This window comes from Thunnus maccoyii, chromosome 19 (genome assembly GCF_910596095.1).
Source record: "Thunnus maccoyii chromosome 19, fThuMac1.1, whole genome shotgun sequence".
Classification (NCBI taxonomy): domain Eukaryota; kingdom Metazoa; phylum Chordata; class Actinopteri; order Scombriformes; family Scombridae; genus Thunnus; species Thunnus maccoyii.
In genome coordinates, this window is record NC_056551.1 from 29,512,805 (window position 1) to 29,540,011 (window position 27,207).

At 49.2% G+C, this 27,207-nt stretch overlaps 1 protein-coding gene across 3 annotated transcripts in view; it reads left to right on the top strand.

Moving 5' to 3' along the window:
* The window catches only part of apc (APC regulator of WNT signaling pathway), a 44,509-nt gene extending 18,061 nt beyond the window's left edge, over positions 1–26,448 (top strand). Inside the window, exons 2-17 of one of the 3 annotated variants that reach the window (XM_042394609.1) lie at positions 64–219; positions 4,272–4,359; positions 4,450–4,672; positions 12,812–12,920; positions 13,217–13,330; positions 16,730–16,792; positions 16,907–16,957; positions 17,656–17,742; positions 18,349–18,526; positions 18,654–18,854; positions 19,017–19,112; positions 19,226–19,365; positions 19,456–19,533; positions 19,916–20,032; positions 20,126–20,340; positions 20,428–26,448. In XM_042394609.1, coding sequence (XP_042250543.1) covers positions 85–219; positions 4,272–4,359; positions 4,450–4,672; positions 12,812–12,920; positions 13,217–13,330; positions 16,730–16,792; positions 16,907–16,957; positions 17,656–17,742; positions 18,349–18,526; positions 18,654–18,854; positions 19,017–19,112; positions 19,226–19,365; positions 19,456–19,533; positions 19,916–20,032; positions 20,126–20,340; positions 20,428–25,408 — 6,876 coding nt within the window. In that variant the 5' untranslated portion in view covers positions 64–84 and the 3' untranslated portion in view covers positions 25,409–26,448. The remainder of the gene's footprint in view (positions 1–63; positions 220–4,271; positions 4,360–4,449; positions 4,673–12,811; positions 12,921–13,216; positions 13,331–16,729; positions 16,793–16,906; positions 16,958–17,655; positions 17,743–18,348; positions 18,527–18,653; positions 18,855–19,016; positions 19,113–19,225; positions 19,366–19,455; positions 19,534–19,915; positions 20,033–20,125; positions 20,341–20,427) is intronic. The other 2 variants (XM_042394610.1, XM_042394611.1) reach the window with 2 other exon arrangements.
* Positions 26,449–27,207: the final 759 nt, after the last annotated feature.

Consider the following 27,207-nt stretch of genomic DNA (forward strand, 5'->3'; position numbering starts at 1 on the left):
TGAGGTCTGTGGTGAGGTCTGTGGTGCGGTCTGTGATGCTTCCTTTTCTTGGTGTCTCTGCAGGTCAGACGTCAGTGTTCCAAGATGGCGGCAGCGTCGTACGACCAGCTGCTGAGGCAGGTGGAGGTGTTAAAGATGGAGAACTCGAACCTGCGACAGGAACTGCAGGACAACTCCAACCACCTGACCAAGCTGGAGACAGAGGCCTCCAACATGAAGGTCAGTACTGCTGAGTACTGCTGAGTACTGCTGAGTACTGTTGAGTACTGCTGAGCACTGCTGAGTACTGCTGAGTACTGCTGAGCACTGCTGAGCACTGCTAAGTACTACTGAGTACTACTGAGTACTGCTGAGTACTGCTGAGTACTACTGAGTACTACTGAGTACTGCTGAGCACTGCTGAGTACTACTGAGTACTGCTGAGTACTACTGAGTACTGAGACACATATGTAGAGTTCAATTAAATTTCAAGTCAGTGTTATTTGTGAAGCACTCAGGACTCTGTCCTCATAGAGCAGGTCTAGACCGAACTCTGTGATCTACAGAGACCCAACATTCCTCCATGAAACCTCCAGCAGAACCGGACTCTAGGTGGACGCCATCAGCCTCGACCGGTTGGGGAGGGAGAGACATAATAACAACAATAATAATAACAACAGAGATATAACTAAGAATAATAATAATAATAATAATAGCAGGCGCCGTGTCGAGGCAGGACCACGCCGTCCATAACATGGATTCTGGATTTTACAGGAAGCCGATGCAGCGGAGATAAAATGGGAGAAATATGATCCGTTTTCCTAGTTTCAGTCAGAACAGCTGCATTCTGGAGAAGCTGGAGAGTCTGTAGAGACTCAGCCTGATAATCAGGAATTAAAATAAAATAGAAGAAAATAGAATACATAATAAAATAAATAAAAACAAAGTTAAAACACAGAATGTATAAAATGAGGTGCAGCAGTGTTCAAGTGTGACGCAGACGGAGATGAAAGCTCGTTAAAGGTTAAAGTTAAGAAATAAGTTTTTAGTTTTCTTTGAGAGACGTCCAGTGAGCTTCTTCTCTGACATCTATCAGTAGTTTAGAGCGTCACTGATGAAGGCTGCGTTTTCTTTCAGCTGGTGAATCTCTGGTGAATAATGCAGCAGCAGATGATCTCAGTGTTGTTGGAGGCAGGTGGTGAACAAGGCACAACAGCCTGAGGAAGATATGATGTGAGTGTGAAAAGGCCGTCCTTGAGATTAGTGTTATGTGTAAGTTAAAGGACATAATGAGACAGTGAGTGGGATTATTTACACTCTGAGAGAAGCCAGTTGAGTCTAATAATGAGATAAACACAGTACTGAGACTGTCACTGTCAACGTCCACATGAATATTAAATCACCTACTATAACTACTTTATCTGTACTAAGGACTAAGTTTGATAAAAACTCTGAGATTCAGATCAGAGTTCAGAGTACGGACCAGGAGGACGGTTCACTATAACACATAGAACTGGCTGTAAAGTTTTCCAGGTTGGCTGAGAGACTAAGAACAAGACTTTCTAATGAGTTATAATGAAGTTCAGGTCTAGAGTTGATAATGAGGCTGTGACTCCTCCTCCTCGGCCAGTGTCTGGAGGAATGTGAGTATTAATATGACTGGGAGGACTGGATTCATTTAGACTGACATGTTCTTCATGACACAGCCAGGTTTCAGTAAGACAATCAATCAATATGATGATCTGAGATTAAATCGTTTACTAAAACAGCTTCAGATGACAGAGATCTAATGTTCAAGAGTCCACATTTAATTCTCTTAAAGAGACACAGTCTCTGTGGTTTTGGGGACAGACGCGGTCTCTATGTGGTTTTGGGGACAGACACGGTCTCTATGTGGTTTTGGGGACAGACACAGTCTCTATGTGGTTTGGGGGACAGACACAGTCTCTATGTGGTTTTGGGGACAGACACGGTCTCTATGTGGTTTTGGGGACAGACACGGTCTCTATGTGGTTTTGGGGGACAGACACAGTCTCTATGTGGTTTTGGGGGACAGACACAGTCTCTATGTGGTTTTGGGATCAGACACAGTCTCTCTGTGGTTTTGGGATCAGACACAGTCTCTCTGTTGTTTTGGGGGACAGACACAGTCTCTATGTGGTTTTGGGATCAGACACAGTCTCTCTGTGGTTTTGGGGACAGACACAGTCTCTCTGTGGTTTTGGGGACAGACACAGTCTCTATGTGGTTTTGGGGACAGACACGGTCTCTATGTGGTTTTGGGGACAGACACAGTCTCTATGTGGTTTTGGGGGACTGACGCGGTCTCTATGTGGTTTTGGGGACAGACACGGTCTCTATGTGGTTTTGGGGACAGACACGGTCTCTATGTGGTTTTGGGGGACTGACGCGGTCTCTATGTGGTTTTGGGATCAGACACAGTCTCTATGTGGTTTTGGGGACAGACACAGTCTCTATGTGGTTTTGGGGACAGATACAGTCTCTATGTGGTTTTGGGGGACAGACACAGTCTCTATGTGGTTTTGGGGGACAGACACAGTCTCTATGTGGTTTTGGGGACAGACACGGTCTCTATGTGGTTTTGGGGACAGACACGGTCTCTATGTGGTTTTGGGGACAGACGCGGTCTTCAGGCGTCTGTTGGCGTTTGTAAAGACGGGATTCGTTATGATGACCGACTGGACGCCAGACTGGACGCCAGCCTTCACCACCAGACGGCGCGGCGAGCAGGACGACACGCATCATAAACCAGATCATTACTGGAATTTAGAGCTCTTTGAGCTTTTTCTTGTAGTGAATTCACTGCCTGATGTTGTTCTGGTTTTATGTAACTCTGAACTATGTCCAGTGATGGGATTATTATGGTAAACTGGTATTTGTTCTCCTGACATCTCTCTCTCTGTTATATGAAGTGTATGTCTCTCGCCCCTCTCTCTCTCTCTGTTATATGAAGTGTATGTCTCTCGCCCCTCTCTCTCTCTGTCATATAAACTCAGTGTCTCTCGCCCCTCTCTCTCTCTCACTCTCTCTCTCTGTCATATAAACTCAGTGTCTCTCGCCCCTCTCTCTCTCACTCTCTCTCTCTGTCATATAAACTCAGTGTCTCTCGCCCCTCTCTCTCTCTCACTCTCTCTCTCTGTCATATAAACTCAGTGTCTCTCGCCCCTCTCTCTCTCTCACTCTCTCTCTCTGTCATATAAACTCAGTGTCTCTCGCCCTTCAGCCCAGAATAGACCTGTGGTATTTTCCACCAATCACGCGCTGCTCTGTGCGTCAGAATGGGCTCGTTGTTGTTGCTCAGAGTGAGATGTCTGTGTGTTTGAGGATCTTTGGTTTGATAGAGAGGATTCAGGAAACCCATCAGAGTGAGCTGTCTGTCGTCTCTGCTGCTCGCTTTTCTTCTTCTTTCTCTTCTTTTCTTTCTTTCGTTAGTTTTTCTTGTTTTCTTCTTTTTCTCAGTTCGTCCTGGTTTTTACATTTGTAGTTTTTTATCTTTCTTCTCTCCTCACGTTTGTTTTTAGTCATTTATCTTCTAGTTCTTCATTTCTGTCATTTTTTATTCCATCAGTCTTTAACTGTAATTTAATTATTTTGTTCTTTTCCTTTATTCTTCTGTTTGTCTTCTGTTTTTTCTTTTTTTCATATCATTTTATTTGATTATTTGATTCTGTTTTGAATCATTGATCTTTGTTTATTTCATGTTTCTGGCTTTAAATCAGTTTCTGTGTTTCTTCAGCAGACAGTCGTGAGTTTGTGTTCAGTTTATATTTGTCTCAGATGTTTTCCAGTTTTATTGTTCTGCTTGTCAGTAAAGCAGTGTTGTCCTCTCCTGCTTCTTCCTCTCCAAACACACTCACTTCCCATTTCCTGTTTCCTGCTTCCTGTTTTCTGTCAGTGAGCAGAACACGTCGGCAGGCTGCGTGTTGTTAGCGTGTTGTTCTTAGTTTCCATCATGTCGCTGTATGAACGCTGCCGGCTCATCGTGGTGAGTGAACGACGCCTCGATATTTACTGTGAACACCGGGCGAGAGACACCGGGAACATCAGAGAGAGAGAGAGAGAGAGACATGCAGAGAGTTTCTGGTTCTAGATGAGTTTCTGTTTTTTATGTCGTTACTCGTCAACGTTTAGCTCGTTATTTCTGTTCATAATGTTCTGATATAACCTTCTGTTATTAGACTCTTGTGTGGTGTTATTAAAATTATTAAAGAACTTAATGGTCACATCAGACTGCTCTAACACTGTTACCCCCCCCCCCCCTTGTTTAACAGGAAGTGCTGAAGCAGCTGCAGGGCACCATAGAAGAAGAGTCTGGGGAGACGTCCGGCTCTCAGATGGAGCTCATCGAGAGACTGAAAGGTGGGAAAAAACAACAAACACAAACACACACACGCACACACACAAACAAACACACTGTTATCTGATGTCCATCCTTCCCTCCTCCTCCAGAGATGAGCCTGGAGTCTGCAGGTTTTAAGCCCAGATCAAGGCCTCCTCTGCCCCCCTCGTCCTCGTCTAGCTCTGCCTCTTCTGGCTCTGGAACTCCTGGAGGAGCCGCTGGAGGCTCTGGAGCTCCAGGGCCCCCGACAGCCGCCCCCTTCCCCAGGAGAGGGCTGCCGTCTGCAGGCAGAGACAGCCATGACCGGTGCCTGGAGGAGCTGGAGAAGGAGAGGTACTGCAGACTATACTACTATTACTACTGAACTACTGCTATTACTACTGCTGTTACTACTGTACTACTACTATTACTACTGAACTACCGCTATTACTACTGAACTACTGCTATTACTACTGTACTACTACTATTACTACTGTACCACCGCTATTACTACTGAACTACCGCTATTACTACTGTACTACTACTATTACTACTGAACTACCGCTATTACTACTGTACTACTACTATTACTGCTGTACTACTGCTATTACTACTGCTATTACTACTGTACCACCGTTATTACTACTGAACTACCGCTATTACTGCTGAACTACCGCTATTACTGCTGTACCATCGCTATTACTGCTGTACTACTACTATTACTACTGAACTACTGCTATTACTACTGTACTACTACTATTACTACTGTACCACCGCTATTACTACTGAACTACCGCTATTACTACTGTACTACTACTATTACTACTGAACTACCGCTATTACTACTGTACTACTACTATTACTGCTGTACTACTGCTATTACTACTGCTATTACTACTGTACCACCGTTATTACTACTGAACTACCGCTATTACTGCTGAACTACCGCTATTACTGCTGTACCATCGCTATTACTGCTGTACTACTACTATTACTACTGAACTACTGCTATTACTACTGTACTACTACTATTACTACTGTACCACCGCTATTACTGCTGAACTACCACTATTACTACTGTACCACCGTTATTACTACTGAACCACCGCTATTACTACTGTACCACCGCTATTACTACTGTACCACCGTTATTACTACTGAACCACCGCTATTACTACTGTACCACCGTTATTACTACTGAACCACCGCTATTACTACTGTACCACCGCTATTACTACTGAACCACCGCTATTACTACTGAACCACCGTTATTACTACTGTACCACCACTATTACTACTGTACCACCGCTATTACTACTGAACCACCGCTATTACTACTGTACCACCGCTATTACTACTGTACCACCGTTATTACTACTGAACCACCGCTATTACTACTGTACCACCGTTATTACTACTGTACCACCGTTATTACTACTGAACCACCGCTATTACTACTGAACCACCGTTATTACTACTGAACCACCGCTATTACTACTGAACCACCTCTATTACTACTGTACCACCGCTATTACTACTGAACCACCGCTATTACTACTGTACCACCGCTATTACTACTGTACCACCGTTATTACTACTGAACCACCGTTATTACTACTGAACCACCGTTATTACTACTGTACCACCGTTATTACTACTGAACCACCGTTATTACTACTGAACTACCGCTATTACTGCTGAACTACCGCTATTACTACTGTACCACCGTTATTACTACTGAACCACCGTTATTACTACTGAACTACCGCTATTACTGCTGTACCACCGTTATTACTACTGAACCACCGTTATTACTACTGTACCACCGTTATTACTACTGAACTACCGCTATTACTAGTGAACCACCGCTATTACTAGTGAACCACCGTTATTACTACTGTACCACCGTTATTACTACTGAACCACCGTTATTACTACTGAATTACGCTATTACTGCTGAACTACCGCTATTACTGCTGTACCACCGTTATTACTACTGTACCACCGTTACTACTGAACCACCGCTATTACTACTGAACCACCGTTATTACTACTGAACCACCGCTATTACTACTGAACCACCGTTATTACTACTGTACCACCGTTACTACTGAACCACCGCTATTACCACTGAACCACCGCTATTACTACTGTACCACCGCTATTACTACTGAACCACCGCTATTACTACTGAACCACCGTTATTACTACTGAACCATCGCTATTACTACTGAACTACCGCTATTACTGCTGAACTACCGCTATTACTGCTGAACTACCGCTATTACTGCTGAACTACCGCTAATACTGCTGAACTACCGCTATTACTGCTGTACTACCGCTATTACTGCTGAACCACCGCTATTACTACTGTACTACCGCTATTACTGCTGAACCACCGCTATTACTACTGAACCACCGTTATTACTACTGAACTACCGCTATTACTACTGAACCACCGTTATTACTACTGAACCACCGCTATTACTACTGAACTACCGCTATTACTACTGTACTACTACTATTACTACTGAACTACCGCTATTACTACTGTACTACTACTATTACTGCTGTACTACTGCTATTACTACTGCTATTACTACTGTACCACCGTTATTACTACTGAACTACCGCTATTACTGCTGAACTACCGCTATTACTGCTGTACCATCGCTATTACTGCTGTACTACTACTATTACTACTGAACTACTGCTATTACTACTGTACTACTACTATTACTACTGTACCACCGCTATTACTGCTGAACTACCACTATTACTACTGTACCACCGTTATTACTACTGAACCACCGCTATTACTACTGTACCACCGCTATTACTACTGTACCACCGTTATTACTACTGAACCACCGCTATTACTACTGTACCACCGTTATTACTACTGAACCACCGCTATTACTACTGTACCACCGCTATTACTACTGAACCACCGCTATTACTACTGAACCACCGTTATTACTACTGAACCACCGCTATTACTACTGAACCACCGCTATTACTACTGTACCACCGCTATTACTACTGAACCACCGCTATTACTACTGTACCACCGCTATTACTACTGTACCACCGTTATTACTACTGAACCACCGTTATTACTACTGAACCACCGCTATTACTACTGAACCACCGTTATTACTACTGAACCACCGTTATTACTACTGTACCACCGTTATTACTACTGTACCACCGTTATTACTACTGAACTACCGCTATTACTGCTGAACTACCGCTATTACTGCTGTACCACCGTTATTACTACTGAACCACCGTTATTACTACTGAACTACCGCTATTACTGCTGTACCACCGCTATTACTACTGAACCACCGCTATTACTAGTGAACCACCGTTATTACTACTGTACCACCGTTATTACTACTGAACCACCGTTATTACTACTGAACTACCGCTATTACTGCTGAACTACCGCTATTACTGCTGTACCACCGTTATTACTACTGTACCACCGCTATTACTACTGAACCACCGCTATTACTACTGAACCACCGTTATTACTACTGAACCACCGTTATTACTACTGTACCACCGTTACTACTGAAGCACCGCTATTACCACTGAACCACCGCTATTACCACTGAACCACCGCTATTACTACTGTACCACCGCTATTACTACTGAACCACCGCTATTACTACTGAACCACCGTTATTACTACTGAACCATCGCTATTACTACTGAACTACCGCTATTACTGCTGAACTACCGCTATTACTGCTGAACTACCGCTAATACTGCTGAACTACCGCTAATACTGCTGAACTACCGCTATTACTGCTGTACTACCGCTATTACTGCTGAACCACCGCTATTACTACTGTACTACCGCTATTACTGCTGAACCACCGCTATTACTACTGAACCACCGTTATTACTACTGAACTACCGCTATTACTACTGAACCACCGTTATTACTACTGAACCACCGCTATTACTACTGAACTACCGCTATTACTACTGTACTACTACTATTACTACTGAACTACCGCTATTACTACTGTACTACTACTATTACTGCTGTACTACTGCTATTACTACTGCTATTACTACTGTACCACCGTTATTACTACTGAACTACCGCTATTACTGCTGAACTACCGCTATTACTGCTGTACCATCGCTATTACTGCTGTACTACTACTATTACTACTGAACTACTGCTATTACTACTGTACTACTACTATTACTACTGTACCACCGCTATTACTGCTGAACTACCACTATTACTACTGTACCACCGTTATTACTACTGAACCACCGCTATTACTACTGTACCACCGCTATTACTACTGTACCACCGTTATTACTACTGAACCACCGCTATTACTACTGTACCACCGTTATTACTACTGAACCACCGCTATTACTACTGTACCACCGCTATTACTACTGAACCACCGCTATTACTACTGAACCACCGTTATTACTACTGAACCACCGCTATTACTACTGAACCACCGCTATTACTACTGTACCACCGCTATTACTACTGAACCACCGCTATTACTACTGTACCACCGTTATTACTACTGAACCACCGTTATTACTACTGAACCACCGCTATTACTACTGAACCACCGTTATTACTACTGAACCACCGTTATTACTACTGTACCACCGTTATTACTACTGAACCACCGTTATTACTACTGAACTACCGCTATTACTGCTGAACTACCGCTATTACTGCTGTACCACCGTTATTACTACTGAACCACCGTTATTACTACTGAACTACCGCTATTACTGCTGTACCACCGCTATTACTACTGAACCACCGCTATTACTAGTGAACCACCGTTATTACTACTGTACCACCGTTATTACTACTGAACCACCGTTATTACTACTGAACTACCGCTATTACTGCTGAACTACCGCTATTACTGCTGTACCACCGTTATTACTGCTGTACCACCGCTATTACTACTGAACCACCGCTATTACTACTGAACCACCGTTATTACTACTGAACCACCGCTATTACTACTGAACCACCGTTATTACTACTGTACCACCGTTACTACTGAACCACCGCTATTACTACTGAACCACCGCTATTACCACTGAACCACCGCTATTACTACTGTACCACCGCTATTACTACTGAACCACCGCTATTACTACTGAACCACCGTTATTACTACTGAACTACCGCTATTACTGCTGAACTACCGCTATTACTGCTGAACTACCGCTATTACTGCTGAACTACCGCTATTACTGCTGAACTACCGTTATTACTACTGTACTACCGCTATTACTGCTGAACTACCGTTATTACTACTGTACTACCGCTATTACTGCTGAACTACCGCTATTACTGCTGAACCACCGCTATTACTGCTGAACCACCGCTATTACTGCTGAACCACCGTTATTACTACTGAACCACCGCTATTACTACTGAACCACCGCTATTACTACTGTACCACCGCTATTACTACTGTACTACCGCTATTACTGCTGAACCACCGCTATTACTACTGAACCACCGTTATTACTATTGAACCACCGCTATTACTACTGAACCACCGTTATTACTACTGAACCACCGCTATTACTACTGAACCACCGCTATTACTGCTGAACCACCGTTATTACTACTGAACCACCGCTATTACTACTGAACCACCGCTATTACTACTGAACCACCGTTATTACTACTGAACTACCGCTATTACTACTGAACCACCGCTATTACTGCTGAACCACCGTTATTACTACTGAACCACCGCTATTGCTACTGAACCACCGCTATTGCTACTGAACCACCGCTATTACTACTGAACCACCGCTATTACTACTGTACCACCGCTATTACTACTGTACCACCGTTATTACTACTGAACCACCGTTATTACTACTGAACCACCGTTATTACTGCTGTACCACCGTTATTACTACTGTACCACCGTTATTACTACTGAACTACCGCTATTACTACTGAACCACCGCTATTACTAGTGAACCACCGTTATTACTACTGTACCACCGTTATTACTACTGAACCACCGTTATTACTACTGAACTACCGCTATTACTGCTGAACTACCGCTATTACTGCTGTACCACCGTTATTACTGCTGTACCACCGTTACTACTGAACCACCGCTATTACTACTGGACCACCGTTATTACTACTGGACCACCGTTATTACTACTGAACCACCGTTATTACTACTGAACCACCGTTATTACTACTGAACCACCGTTATTACTACTGTACCACCGTTACTACTGAACCACCGCTATTACCACTGAACCACCGCTATTACCACTGTATCACCGCTATTACTACTGAACCACCGCTATTACTACTGAACCACCGTTATTACTACTGAACCATCGCTATTACTACTGAACTACCGCTATTACTGCTGAACTACCGCTATTACTGCTGAACTACCGCTATTACTGCTGAACTACCGCTAATACTGCTGAACTACCGCTATTACTGCTGTACTACCGCTATTACTGCTGAACCACCGCTATTACTACTGTACTACCGCTATTACTGCTGAACCACCGCTATTACTACTGAACCACCGTTATTACTACTGAACTACCGCTATTACTACTGAACTACCGCTATTACTACTGTACTACTGCTATTACTACTGAACTACCGCTATTACTACTGTACTACTACTATTACTGCTGTACTACTGCTATTACTACTGTACCACCGTTATTACTACTGAACTACCGCTATTACTGCTGAACTACCGCTATTACTACTGTACTACTGCTATTACTACTGAACTACCGCTATTACTACTGTACTACTACTATTACTGCTATTACTACTGCTATTACTACTGTACCACCGTTATTACTACTGAACTACCGCTATTACTGCTGAACTACCGCTATTACTGCTGTACCATCGCTATTACTGCTGTACTACTACTATTACTACTGAACTACTGCTATTACTACTGTACTACTACTATTACTACTGTACCACCGCTATTACTGCTGAACTACCACTATTACTACTGTACCACCGTTATTACTACTGAACCACCGCTATTACTACTGAACCACCGTTATTACTACTGAACCACCGTTATTACTACTGTACCACCGTTATTACTACTGAACCACCGCTATTACTACTGTACCACCGCTATTACTACTGTACCACCGTTATTACTACTGAACCACCGCTATTACTACTGTACCACCGTTATTACTACTGAACCACCGCTATTACTACTGTACCACCGCTATTACTACTGAACCACCGCTATTACTACTGTACCACCGTTATTACTACTGAACCACCGCTATTACTACTGAACCACCGCTATTACTACTGAACCACCGTTATTACTACTGAACCACCGCTATTACTACTGAACCACCGCTATTACTACTGAACCACCGTTATTACTACTGAACTACCGCTATTACTACTGAACCACCGCTATTACTACTGAACCACCGTTATTACTGCTGAACCACCGCTATTACTGCTGAACCACCGCTATTACTGCTGAACCACCGCTATTACTGCTGAACTACCGCTATTACTGCTGAACTACCGCTATTACTACTGAACCACCGCTATTACTGCTGAACCACCGCTATTACTGCTGAACTACCGCTATTACTACTGAACCACCGTTATTACTGCTGAACCACCGCTATTACTGCTGAACTACCGCTATTACTACTGTACTACCGCTATTACTACTGAACCACCGCTATTACTGCTGAACTACCGCTATTACTACTGTACTACCGTTATTACTACTGTACCACCGCTATTACTGCTGAACTACCGTTATTACTGACACGCTGTAGTCTGTACTGCACATGAACTGACACGCTGTAGTCTGTACTGCACATGAACTGACACGCTGTAGTCTGTACTGCACATCTACTGACAAATTGACAATTTCCTGTTAACCTTTCCCCGCTCCGCTCACATTCACCGTCACTTTTCTGCTGCTCGCTCTTTCTCGTAGCCGCTCGTTATGCTACGTTCACACACATTACGCGCTGCCTTATTACTTTGACGGAGCGACACTGCTCTCGTAACTTTGACGTAGACGACGTCTTGAAGAATGAAGAGAGGAAGGACGACTCAAAACAATTCCACAATAACGTCGAGGGTTATTGTGTTGCACAGTGTGCGAGTGAAAATCATTAGTAACTCATTGATATTAATGATCGTGTGAAATTTTAGCAGTGACACTCATGATTTTGTGGCGACGGTGCGCCGCTGCTGAATGAATACAGAGGAAATACTGACTGTAATACAACAAATACCAAAAACACAAATCTGTGTCAGTATCAATACTGCTTCATCTACTGTTACAGAGTTAAAACAGTACTGGATTTATTCTTTTATGTGTACTGTTTGAAGTTTTTGTCTGATGTTGTGTTTAATTTTTCCCTCTCTCTGTTTTCTGCTCTGTGATTGGCTGCTGCTGCTGACAGGTCTCTGCTATTGGCTGAGCTGGAGAAGGAGGAGAAGGAGAAGGACTGGTACTATGCTCAGCTGCAGAATCTCACCAAGAGGATCGACAGTCTGCCGCTCACTGAAAATGTACAGATACAGTTTGTTTTGACACCAAACATTTTACACTCGACGTCTGTTTATTTGCTGCTTTGATCTTCAGCTCAAAGAACATGATGCTCTGTGATTGGATGTTTGTTAGTGAAATGCACCATGGGAGTCGAAGTTCTCCTGTTAGCTTCGACTTTTTATCAAAGAACCAGATTATTTCTAACGTGTGTGTGTGTGTGTGTGTGCGTGTGCGTGTGCGTGTGTGTGTGTGTTGTGTGTGTGTGTGTGTGTGTGTGTTGTGTGTGTGTGTGTGTGTGTGTGTGTGTGTGTGTTAGTTCACTCTGCAGACTGATATGAGTCGCCGTCAGCTGGAGTTTGAGGCTCGTCAGATTCGTTCAGCGATGGAGGAGCAGCTTGGCTCCTGTCAGGAGATGGAGAGGAGAGCTCAGGTACCCACCTGATCAGATCAATAATACGATCAATATCACTTTTCTGTCAGCAGCAGACTTTCATTCAGTTTGACCCGTATAACCTTCGACGGAGGTCAGGTTACCTGTGTAACCTTTAGCAGAGGACACGTTACCGGTGTAACCTTTAGCAGAGGACAGGTTACCTGTGTAACCTTTAGCAGAGGTCATGTTACCTGTGTAACCTTTAGCAGAGGTCACGTTACCCGTGTAACCTTTAGCAGAGGACAGGTTACCTGTGTAACCTTTAGCAGAGGTCACGTTACCCGTGTAACCTTTAGCAGAGGTCACGTTACCTGTGTAACCTTTAGCAGAGGTCACGTTACCCGTGTAACCTTTAGCAGAGGTCACGTTACCTGTGTAACCTTTAGCAGAGGTCACGTTACCTGTGTAACCTTTAGCAGAGGTCACGTTACCCGTGTAACCTTTAGCAGAGGTCACGTTACCTGTGTAACCTTTAGCAGAGGTCACGTTACCCGTGTAACCTTTAGGAGAGGACAGGTTACCTGTGTAACCTTTAGCAGAGGTCACGTTACCCGTGTAACCTTTAGCAGAGGTCACGTTACCCGTGTAACCTTTAGCAGAGGTCACGTTACCCGTGTAACCTTTAGCAGAGGTCATGTTACCTGTGTAACCTTTAGCAGAGGTCACGTTACCCGTGTAACCTTTAGCAGAGGTCACGTTACCTGTGTAACCTTTAGCAGAGGTCACGTTACCCGTGTAACCTTTAGCAGAGGACAGGTTACCTGTGTAACCTTTAGCAGAGGTCACGTTACCTGTGTAACCTTTAGCAGAGGTCAGGTTACCTGTGTAACCTTTAGCAGAGGTCACGTTACCCGTGTAACCTTTAGCAGAGGACAGGTTACCTGTGTAACCTTTAGCAGAGGACACGTTACCGGTGTAACCTTTAGCAGAGGACAGGTTACCTGTGTAACCTTTAGCAGAGGTCATGTTACCTGTGTAACCTTTAGCAGAGGTCACGTTACCCGTGTAACCTTTAGCAGAGGACAGGTTACCTGTGTAACCTTTAGCAGAGGTCACGTTACCCGTGTAACCTTTAGCAGAGGTCACGTTACCCGTGTAACCTTTAGCAGAGGTCACGTTACCCGTGTAACCTTTAGCAGAGGTCACGTTACCTGTGTAACCTTTAGCAGAGGTCACGTTACCTGTGTAACCTTTAGCAGAGGTCACGTTACCCGTGTAACCTTTAGCAGAGGTCACGTTACCTGTGTAACCTTTAGCAGAGGTCACGTTACCCGTGTAACCTTTAGGAGAGGACAGGTTACCTGTGTAACCTTTAGCAGAGGTCACGTTACCCGTGTAACCTTTAGCAGAGGTCACGTTACCCGTGTAACCTTTAGCAGAGGTCACGTTACCCGTGTAACCTTTAGCAGAGGTCATGTTACCTGTGTAACCTTTAGCAGAGGTCACGTTACCCGTGTAACCTTTAGCAGAGGTCACGTTACCTGTGTAACCTTTAGCAGAGGTCACGTTACCCGTGTAACCTTTAGCAGAGGACAGGTTACCTGTGTAACCTTTAGCAGAGGTCACGTTACCTGTGTAACCTTTAGCAGAGGTCAGGTTACCTGTGTAACCTTTAGCAGAGATCACGTTACCCGTGTAACCTTTAGCAGAGGTCACGTTACCCGTGTAACCTTTAGCAGAGGTCACGTTACCCGTGTAACCTTTAGCAGAGGTCACGTTACCCGTGTAACCTTTAGCAGAGGACAGGTTACCTGTGTAACCTTTAGCAGAGGACAGGTTACCTGTGTAACCTTTAGCAGAGGTCAGGTTACCTGTGTAACCTTTAGCAGAGGACAGGTTACCTGTGTAACCTTTAGCAGAGGTCAGGTTACCTGTGTAACCTTTAGCAGAGGACAGGTTACCTGTGTAACCTTTAGCAGAGGTCACGTTACCCGTGTAACCTTTAGCAGAGGTCACGTTACCCGTGTAACCTTTAGCAGAGGTCACGTTACCCGTGTAACCTTTAGCAGAGGTCACGTTACCCGTGTAACCTTTAGCAGAGGTCACGTTACCCGTGTAACCTTTAGCAGAGGTCACGTTACCGGTTTAACTTTTAGCAGAGGTCACGTTACCTGTGTAACCTTTGGCAGAGGTCACGTTACCTGTGTAACCTTTAGCAGAGGTCACGTTACCTGTGTAACCTTTGGCAGAGGTCACGTTACCTGTGTAACCTTTAGCAGAGGTCACGTTACCTGTGTAACCTTTAGCAGAGGTCACGTTACCGGTTTAACTTTTAGCAGAGGTCACGTTACCCGTGTAACCTTTAGCAGAGGTCACGTTACCCGTGTAACCTTTAGCAGAGGTCACGTTACCCGTGTAACCTTTAGCAGAGGTCACGTTACCCGTGTAACCTTTGGCAGAGGTCACGTTACCTGTGTAACCTTTAGCAGAGGTCATGTTACCTGTGTAACCTTTAGCAGAGGTCATGTTACCTGTGTAACCTTTAGCAGAGGTCATGTTACCTGTGTAACCTTTAGCAGAGGTCACGTTACCCGTGTAACCTTTAGCAGAGGTCACGTTACCGGTTTAACTTTTAGCAGAGGTCACGTTACCTGTGTAACCTTTGGCAGAGGTCACGTTACCCGTGTAACCTTTAGCAGAGGTCACGTTACCCGTGTAACCTTTGGCAGAGGTCACGTTACCCGTGTAACCTTTAGCAGAGGTCACGTTACCTGTGTAACCTTTGGCAGAGGTCAGGTTACCTGTGTAACCTTTAGCAGAGGTCACGTTACCCGTGTAACCTTTGGCAGATGATGTGCTGCTGTGTGTCTAAACTGTGTTTGATTTGAACCTGAAGTTGAGTTTGACGACCTGAACGACCTGCAGGAACGTGAAAGTGTTGACGGGGAAAACGTGGTGACGTGTTTCAGCAGCTCTGACAGAATAAAGCTTCTAGCTGGATGATTGTTGTGTTTTTGTAATGCAGGTGTGCAGCACACAAACATTAGCAGTCAACACAAACTTCATCTAGAAAATAAAACAGTGTTTGCGGTCAAAAGACGATGCCGCTCCCGTCTAATCATGGCCGCCTGTGTCTCAATCACCTCCATCGCTTCTACACAGGTGACATCACAGTGCCTATTAAAGGCCAGCAGAGGAAGACTTCAGTTCTAAACTGTTTGATGCTGGTAAACAGGCAAATATAATCTCATGCACATCAGACAATTAGTCCAACAATAATAATTCTTGGAAGTGAAAATGGCTCCAACATTTTAAAGGATCTCTGTTGTGCTCAAAGCGTTTCCAACTTTATTAAACCCAAGAGAAGAAGGATCAGTGAGGCTGAATCCTGTTAAACACACACACACACACACACACACACACACCCTCACCTGTCTCTACCTGTGTGTGTTTCAGGCTCGGGTGTCTCGTATTCAGCAGATAGAGAAAGACATCCTGAGACTGGGAGCTCGTCTGCAGGTAACCTCACCTGTTCTCACCTCTACCTTCAGACCGTTCACACCTGCAGCAGTGTGAGCGTCACGACTCACCTTCACCTGGTCTCACCTGTCCTCTCTCTCTCTCTCTCTGCAGGTAGAGGAAGCTCAGGGGCCAAGCGACAGCAGCGGATTGGCCGGGGCTCAGGTGAGCATCTCGTTCAGGTGTTAGTTGTTCATTAATCACGTGTTCACGACATGGATGTATTATCAGATGTGTAAAACTGACTCCTACACGGAGTGTTGCATTATGGGTTGTTTGTAGCGTTAATGTTGCTAGGCTAGCGAGCATCTTAAAGTGTGTTCATAGTGAGCGTGTTAGAGTCCAGTTTAACCTGCAGGACTTCCTGAAGGATCCTGTAACGTGTTAAATGTGGAAATAAACTGATGACGAGTCCAAAACATCGTCCGACATCTCTACTGCCGAATATATCAAACTGCCAAATACAGAGACAGACGATGAGCCGCTCATAAAGACAAACAGGAAGTTGTATTAATGCTAACATTTAATCATTCTCTTCCAAGAGCCTGCAGGAGAGTGTGTGACTGGTACACTTTAAAACACAACGTGTATTAGTTCTTATTCTGTACAGCGTCCAGCTGCTTGTACTGATTAAATAACTGTTAGCTAATGTTAGCTAGCGGCTACCTCTAGCTAATGGACACAGGAAGTGATATTTAACTCTTCGTGCAACGTCCAGTAAGAGCCCAGTCCTGAACACATCCGCATGCTCGCAGTAACAGCCCTTTGACTGCGGCGTATCCCGCCGTGTGTGAAGGTGCGAGGGCCTGATCATCGCTGCTTGCAGCTTTAATTTCAATCTTTTCTTTGTGTTTGTCTTTCAGAGCTCCAGCAGCCGATTGGATCATGAGCCGGCCAATGAGACGAGTTACTCTGTGCCTCGACGAATCACCAGCCACCTGGGAACCAAGGTGAGTGATCCTACCTGCTCACAACCCCACACTGACCTCTGTATCGCCCCCTGCAGGTGGAGATGGTCTACACTGTAAATAATGACCTCTGTATCGCCCCCTGCAGGTGGAGATGGTCTACACTGTAAATAATGACCTCTATGTCGCCCCCTGCAGGTGGAGATGGTCTACACTGTAAATAATGACCTCTGTGTCGCCCCCTGCAGGTGGAGATGGTCTACACTGTAAATAATGACCTCTGTGTCGCCCCCTGCAGGTGGAGATGGTCTACACTGTAAATAATGACCTCTGTGTCGCCCCCTGCAGGTGGAGATGGTCTACACTGTAAATAATGACCTCTGTGTCGCCCCCTGCAGGTGGAGATGGTCTACACTGTAAATAATGACCTCTGTGTCGCCCCCTGCAGGTGGAGATGGTCTACACTGTAAATAATAACCTCTATATCGCCCCCTGCAGGTGGAGATGGTCTACACTGTAAATAATAACCTCTATATCGCCCCCTGCAGGTGGAGATGGTCTACACTGTAAATAATGACCTCTATATCGCCCCCTGCAGGTGGAGATGGTCTACACTGTAAATAATGACCTCTATATCGCCCCCTGCAGGTGGAGATGGTCTACAGTCTTCTGTCCATGCTGGGAACTCACGATAAGGACGACATGTCGCGGACACTGCTCGCCATGTCGAGCTCACAGGACTCGTGCATCGCCATGCGTCAGTCCGGCTGCCTGCCGCTGCTCATCCAGCTGTTGCATGGCAACGACAAAGACTCCCTGTTGCTAGGTAACCATGTGGGGCCTTCGTTTGTACCTGATATAAAAGCTCGTAGTGGAGAGATGTCATGATGTTATGTGTCGGTCGTGTTACTGTCACAGCTGTCTGTTGTTTCCTGTTGTTTCCTGTTACCTAGGTAACTCTCGCGGCAGCAAAGAGGCGCGAGCACGAGCGTCAGCGGCGCTGCACAACATCGTACACAGTCAGCCAGACGATAAGAGGGGGCGGCGGGAGATCAGAGTGCTCCACCTGCTGGAGCAGGTGCGTCACTACTGCGAGGCGTGTTGGAGCTGGCAAGAGAACCACGAGAGGGGCGTCGACCAGGAGGACAACCCCAGTGAGTGATGTCATAGACACAGACCAATCAGGAGACACGTTCAAAACTTTATTGACATTAGAATTAATTAAAATAAGCATCAGAAGTTTCCTCCTGTTAAATGTTTAAACGTGGTGGCGTCTCCTCTCTGTATGTTAACGTGGCGTATGTTTCTGTGTGCAGTGCCGTCTCCAGTGGAGCATCAGATCTGTCCGGCCGTCTGCGTCCTCATGAAGCTTTCCTTCGACGAGGAACATCGACACGCTATGAACGAGCTCGGTGAGTCCGACAACAGACTGACTGAAGTTTTATAAATATCTCACCAACTTGTTAACAACGTGCTGCTTCTGTCTCTATCTATCTGTCTCTCTGTGGGCTTTCTGTCCCTGCAGGCGGTCTGCAGGCGGTGGCGGAGCTGCTGCAGGTGGACTGTGAGATGTTCGGTCTGAGCAGCGATCATTACAGCGTCACGCTGCGGCGGTACGCCGGCATGGCGCTCACTAACCTCACCTTTGGAGATGTAGCCAATAAGGTCAGAGGAAAACACACAAAGGCTCGTCATTCATGTGTCAAACCTTCATGTCCTTTAAAACGTATAACGGGACGGTTGTTTTCCCATCAGGCCACGCTGTGCTCCATGAAGGGCTGCATGAGAGCGATGGTCGCCCAGCTGAAGTCTGAGAGTGAAGACCTGCAGCAGGTACGATCGCGTTGCTGCGGCAACAGGCTGAAACGTGTTTGTGGAACTTGAAATTTTTTTTTTGTCTTTGATCTTTGTTTTCTAGACGTTTTTCTGTTTCATGTTTTTATTTTATTGCTGTGATGTCATAACTGTGATGTCATAACTGTGATGTCACGTTGCTGTGATGTCATAACTGTGATGTCATAACTGTGATGTCACGTTGCTGTGATGTCATAACTGTGATGTCACGTTGCTGTTTCCTGCTGGACTCGTTCGCTGCTCCAGCGGCCGCTGCTTTGGTTGCCGCCATGACAGCAACATTATATAAAACCGTCAACGCTTCCTCTGTTTGTTCTCTTTGCTGTTTCCTGTTTCCTGAATCTTGTGTCGTTGTCTGCAGGTGATCGCCAGCGTTCTGAGGAACTTGTCGTGGCGTGCTGATGTCAACAGTAAGAAGACGCTGCGTGAGGTCGGCAGTGTGCGAGCGCTGATGGGCTGCGCTCTCGAGGTCCAAAAGGTAAATAAATCGGTTTGGTTTCACTTTATGCTGCGGTCTGTACTGAGCGCGCTCCAGAACCCGGTCTTCATCGTGTTTCTTCTTCTCTGTCAGGAGTCGACTCTGAAGTCCGTACTGAGCGCGCTCTGGAACCTGTCGGCTCACTGCACGGAGAACAAGGCGGACATCTGCGCGGTGGACGGCGCTCTGGCGTTTCTGGTGGGAACGCTGACGCACCGCAGCCACACCAACACGCTCGCCATCATCGAGAGCGGCGGCGGCATCCTGCGCAACGTCTCCAGCCTCATCGCCACCAACGAGGCGCACAGGTGAGCCGGCCGTTCTCGCCTGTAACACTCGCTGCGTCACCTTAAACACTCAAAGCATTCACCTTCTCCCTGCGTCTCGTCTTGCAGGCAGATCCTGCGTGAACACGGCTGCCTGCCGACGCTGCTGCAGCACCTGAAGTCTCACAGTCTGACCATCGTGTCCAACGCCTGCGGGACGCTCTGGAACCTGTCGGCGCGAGACGCCAAAGACCAGGAGGCGTTATGGGAGCTGGGCGCGGTGGGCATGCTGCGTAACCTCATCCACTCCCGGCACAAGATGATCGCCATGGGCAGCGCCGCCGCCCTGCGCAACCTGATGGCCAACCGGCCGGCGCGCTACAAGGACGCCAGCGTGGTGTCGCCGGGCGCCGGCGCCCCTTCGCTGCACGCCCGCAAACAGAAGGCGCTGATCGAGGAGCTGGACGCCCAGCAGCTGTCAGAGACTTTTGACAACATCGACAACCTGAGTCCCAAGGCGGCGCACAGGAAGGGGCGGGGCTGCAACGGCGCCAGCGGAGGAGGAGGAAGCACGACACGCTCGTACGCCAACACCCCGGTGCTGTCGAGCCCTAAAAACGGAGACGGATCAAAGAGGACGAGCGAGGAAGCGGCGTACGCTCGGCCGGTGTTCTCGCCCAGCGTGCGAGCGTCCAGCGACAGCCTGAACAGCGTGACGAGCGCCGACGGCTACGGAAACCGCGGCAAAACCAAACCGTCGTCGTCGGAGCCGTTCTACTCGTCGGACGAGAGCGGAGCCAACAGGTGCTGCGTCTACAGGAAGTACCCCGCCGACCTGGCGCACAAGATCCGCAGCGCCAACCACATGGCGGACGACGACGGCGCGGAGCTGGACACGCCCATCAACTACAGCCTCAAGTACTCCGACGAACAGCTGAATTCTGGGAGACAGAGTCCGAGTCACCGCGGCGGCATCGAGAGCGACGACGACGACGAGCAGGACGCCAGGCTGAGGAGGAGGAACGACGGCGGCGACTCCGCGGCGAGCGGCGGTCGCATGATGTCTGTACCGCCGTCGCGCTACGTCGTCGTCACGGGAACGTCAAACTACGGCGGCGACTCGGCGAGCGAGCAGCCGATCGACTACAGCCTGAAGTACGGCGCCGACGCTCCTCGCAAGCCTTTGTTCAAGCCGGAAGAGAGCGCCGCCGCCTCGCTGCCCCCTCCGCCGTCCTCCTCCGCCAGCAAGCCCCGCCCCCCTCCCCCAGCCAATCGGGCGGTGCCGAAAAGCAACCAGGAGATGACGCAGACGTACTGCGTGGAAGACACGCCCATCTGCTTCTCCAGAGGCAGCTCTCTGTCCTCGCTCTCCTCGGAGGAGGAAGAGGAGGACGGCGACGTCATCGGCAGGAAGAGGAGAGGCGGGAGCGTCATCGGCGGCGGCGGCAACGACTACCCGACACTTCCTGTGAGCGAGAAGGACGCGCACGAGCAGCAGCAGCAGCGGCAGCAGAAGGAGGCGGAGAGCCAGACGGCGACCGCCGCCGCCGCCGCCGTTCCCTCCACACGCGGAAGGCGAGGTCACCACCACCATCACGGCCACACCCACCACCATCACCACCATCACGTGACCTCGTCGGGCGCCAGGACTCCTAAAAGTCCTCCGGAGCAGCCGTACGCTCAGGAGACGCCGCTGATGTTCAGCCGCTGCACGTCCGTCAGCTCCCTCGACAGCTTCTCCACCTCCTCCATCGCCAGCTCCGTGCGCTCCAGCGAGCCGTGCAGCGGCGTGCCGAGCGGCGTGGTCAGCCCCAGCGACCTGCCCGACAGCCCGGGACAGACCATGCCGCCGAGCCGCGCCAAGACGCCGCCGCTCCCTCCGCCGACTCAGAAGACGAAAGAGGAGGAAAAGGCGAAGAAGAAGGACGAGGAGGAGAGCAGCGCCGACGTCCTGCTGCACTTCGCCACCGAGAGCACGCCGCACGGCTTCTCCCGCGCCTCCAGTCTGAGCGCGCTCAGTCTGGACGAGCCGTACATCGCGGCAGAGATGATGAAGAAGAAAGAGGAGGAGGAAGGAGGCGGCGAGGAGAGGAAGGAGGAGGAGGCCAAACAGATCCTCGACGAATCCGACGACGACGACGACATCGAGATCCTGGCGGCGTGCATCGACATGGCCATGCCCAAGTCGTCACGGAAACCAAAGAAACAGCAACAAGCGGCGCCACGGAAACCCAGCCAGCTTCCCGTCTACAAGCTCTTCCCGCCTCAGAGCCGCGGCCAATCACAGCAGAGGAAGGACGTGCCGCCGCCGCCGGAGGAGGTGCCGAGAGTCTACTGCGTGGAGGGAACGCCGCTGAACTTCTCCACCGCCACCTCGCTCAGCGACCTCACCATCGACTCTCCGCCCAATGAGGAGGCAGCGGCGGTCATACCCGTAGCCCCGCCCACTTCCTCCCAGAGGAGGCGGGCAGGACTTCCTGAGGGCGAGAACGGCGACGACATCCTCGCCGAGTGCATCAGTGCCGCCATGCCCAAAGCTAAACCCAGGAAGCCCGTCAGAGCGGCGGCGGCCAACGGCGAGCACCTCCAAACCCCGCCCCTCCCGCCTCCCCTCCCTCCTCCGGTCCCGCCTCCTCTCGGCCCGCAGCAGCAGAAGAAGAAGCCGACGTCGCCGGTGAAGCCGATGCCCCAGCGGGCGGCGTACAGCGTCGCCGCGGCGACGGCCGCCAAAGCGAAGCCGGGGTTCGCCTTCGACTCGCCGCGACACTACACGCCCATCGAGGGCACGCCGTGCTGCTTCTCACGCAACGACTCGCTGAGCTCGCTCGACTTCGACGAAGACGACGGCGGAGTCGAGAAGGACGAAGAGGAAAAGAAAACAAAAGAAGAAGAAGGCAGGAAGAGGAAACAGCAGACGGCGGCGGTTTTCCCTCGAACCAAACTGGCGACGAACCCGCCGGCGCCGGACGAGAAGCAGAAGTTCGCCATCGAGGACACGCCCGTCTGCTTCTCCAGGAACTCGTCCCTCAGCTCGCTGAGCGACATCGACCAGGAGAACAACAACAAGGAGTTCGCTCCGCCGCCGCCGCCGGAGAAACAAGATGGAGGCAAAGCTGCAGCCAAGTCTCCTCCTCCTCCGCCGCCGCCGCCACAGGCGGAGTCGAAGCCCCGCCCCCCCGCAGCCAGCGGCTACGCCCCCAAAGCGTTCCACGTGGAGGACACGCCCGTCTGCTTCTCCAGGAACTCGTCGCTCAGCTCGCTGAGCATCGACTCGGAGGACGACCTGCTGCAGGAGTGCATCAGCTCCGCCATGCCCAAGAAGAAGAAGAAAGCCTCCGCCGCCGCCGTCCCCGCCGCCGCCGCCACGCAGCTTCCTGTTCCCAAAATAGATGAAGGCATTCTGGCTGAAGAGGAGCCTTCAGAGGCGCCGAGAAGCCCCGCCTCCCCCGACTCCGAGTCGTTTGATTGGAAGGCCATCCAAGAAGGCGCCAACTCCATCGTCAGCAGCCTCAACGCCGCCGCCGCCGCCGCCGCCTCGTCTCTGTCCCGCCAACCCTCATCAGACTCGGACTCGGTTCTGTCCCTCAAATCCGTCGGCTCGCCGTTCCGCCTGCCGGCGCCGAACAACAACGCAGAAGAAGAAGAAGAAGCGGAGGAGAAGGAGGAGGCGAAGCGAGGAGCGAGGATCCTGAAGCCGGGAGAACGCAGCACGCTGGAGGCCAAGAAGAAGAAGGACGACGAAGAGGAGGAGACGAAGGCGCTGCGAGGCGGGAAGAAGGTTTACAGGAGTCTGATCACCGGGAAGCCGAGGGCGGAGCCCGCAGCCAGGGGGCGGAGCAAACCCAGAGCGGCGGCCGTGGCGAAAGCTCCGGGAAGCGGCGACGGCGCCGACAGAGGCGGGTCGTCACGGGACTCCACGCCGTCTCGCTCTTCATCGGCGGCCAATCAGAAAGGAGGAAAGCTGTCGCAGCTGCCCCGCACGGCGTCTCCGGGGAGCGCGTCGTCATCGTCGGCCTCCAGACCGGCCAAACAGAGCGCCGCGGCGGCGAGGAGCGGCGGCGGCGGCATCCCGAGGAGCGAGTCCGCGTCGAGGGTCGGCGGCTCCACGGCGGCCAAGAAGCAGAAGGCGGAGCCTGAGAAGCCGACGCTCGTCCGTCAGTCGACCTTCATCAAAGAAGCGCCGAGTCCGACGCTGAAGAGGAAGCTGGAGGAGTCGGCGGCGGCGGCGGCGCTCGAGTCTCCGTCCAGCCCGGACACGCCGCTGCCGGCGACGACGAGGAGACACGACGTCAACCGCTCGCACTCCGAGAGCCCGTCACGCCCACAGGAAGCGACGTCGTCACGCTTCAGTCGCACCGGCACGTGGAAGCGGGAGAACGGCGGTGGCGGCGGCGGAGGAAACGGCGGCAAACACTCGACGTCGTTACCACGCGTCGGGACGTGGAAGCGGACAGGAAGCTCGTCCTCGGTGCTGTCGGCCTCGTCGGAGTCCAGCGAGAAGGGGCGGAGCGAGGAGGAGAGCGCCGCCAGGTCGAAGGGAACATGGAGGAAGGCGAAGAGCGGCGGCGACTCGTCGGCCGCCAGGAGCGGCGGCGACCAACCGGAGGACGTGTGGGTGCGTCTGGAGGACTGTCCCGTCAACAACCCGCGTTCCTCCTCTTCCTGTTCAGCTCGCTCTCCCACCGCCGCCAACGCCCCGCCCGTCATCGACAGCCCCGCCCCCAGCAAGATCCCCTCCTCCTCCTCCTCTTCCTCCTCCTCCAACCTCAACCTGCGCCGGAGCTGCGAGAGCCTCGACGACAAGCTGCCGCCGCCGCCGCCGCCTGAACGCCAACAACAACAACAACAACAACAGCAGCGCAGTCAGCAGCGCAGCGGCGCCGTGGCGGCCCGAGTCAGCCCCTTCAACTACACGCCGAGCCCCAGGAAGAGCAGCACCGACGTCACGGCCACGTCCACCACCACCACGTCATCATCCACCACGCCCACACGGCCCTCACTCATCCCCACCCCCGTCACCAAGAAACGGGAGCCGAAAGGTGGAGAAGGTGGCGGTAGCGGCGGCGGCGGCGGCGGTGAACGCGGCTCGTACATCGTGACGTCAGTGTGAAAAGAAACGGGACACAAAACGGCGGCCAAAGCTGAGACAGTCGTGTAAATACGGAGGAGAAACGTCAAAGTGTTTGTGAACTGAACTGTACAGGAAGTGAGTCTGTATTTAAGTGCTAGCCCCGCCCCCCCACCTCCCCTCCTCCCGTCATTGGCTCCTCTCACCTGTCAGTCAAGCTTCTTTAATCGACGAGAAAAAACTTTACAAATGAACTTTTTATGTTTTTATACCACTAAAATGATGTGTAGCGCTTAGCTCCGCCCCTCTCTGCCTTTGTCCCTGCATGGCCCCGCCCCCTACCTTAACAATGACAGTTACCATGGTGACATAATGACGACGATGATGATGATGATGATGATGATAACGATGTTTCTGCTAGCTGTAGCGTCTGAGCTCCTTCTGCTCTGTTGGAAGTTTTTCTTATTTGAAGGTTTTCGGTTCCAAACAGATTTTTGTCTTCAAACGTTTCAAACGTTTCAAACGATCGTCGATCCTTCGATCCGTCGCTTCTACCAATCAGAGAAGTTTCCTCCAGACAAATTAAAGCGGGAATATTCAGAGTATGTTTGGATTCGGCTGCGTTCAGGAATCTAAAACTTAATTAAACGATTAAATCGAATCGTTTGTTTCGTGCGTTGAAGACAGAAATCTGTTCCTGAACCGACCTCCAGACTCACAACCTGCTTTTATTCCGGGGAGGAAAGTTTCCCGCCGGCCGACTGAAACTCGTTCGTGAGTTCGAGTCGTTCTGTTTGTCGTCCGCCGGCGGAAACTTTCCCGCTCTGTATCGCCTTGGAAACAAATAACACTGTAAAACGTAAGTTATTGCTGTAAAACCTTAAACCTTTTAACTTTAAAAGCACATAATTTAAAAAGAAAAGTGATTTTTTTTTTTTGCCAAAAAGTTTCCACAGTTTTATTCACGGCTGTAACTTTTCTTGTTCAGTTGGTTTTCACTGTTTCTCTGTTGAAGCTGAAGGAAAACGAGTCGAAATGTTAAACAGATAACGAACAATAAAGCTAAACATTTTAGGTGCAAACGTGGCTGCTGCTTCTTGTTTCTCCGGTTACATCAGAGCCGTACGGAGGCTCTGAAGGGACAAAAACCTGGATGATGAAGGTTTTCATGTGAACACAAGCTGCTGCTGCATCACATCCACTAAACATAAACAATAAACATAAACAACATAAACATAAACAACAGAAATATTGTGAGAAATAAGTTTTCAACATGTGAAATAAAGAGAATAAAACATCAACTTTACCCTTTAAATGTGACGACGTTCCCTCTTTCTCCTCAGAATAAACATTTTCTTTCCTGATTGAGTTTTACCTCAAAATATTAATTTATATTGTTTTAATATTCTGACTTAATTGTAGAATCTCATCGTTTTGTCCCGTCGCTGTTTGTGTTGAAGTGAACGTGTGTTCAGGTGTTTCTGGTCAATCAGACGTCACATCTACTGAAGCAACGGCTGCTAACGAACCTGCACCCCCAACACGTCGTCATGGACGCCGCACCAGTATGAAGCCGCACCAGTATGAGGCTGCACCAGTATGAGGCTGCACCAGTATGAGGCTGCACCAGTATGAAGCCGCACCAGTATGAAGCCGCACCAGTATGAGGCTGCACCAGTATGAAGCCGCACCAGTATGAAGCCGCACCAGTATGAGGCCGCACCAGTATGAAGCCGCACCAGTATGAGGCTGCACCAGTATGAGGCTGCACCAGTATGAAGCCGCACCAGTATGAAGCCGCACCAGTATGAGGCTGCACCAGTATGAAGCTGCACCAGTAT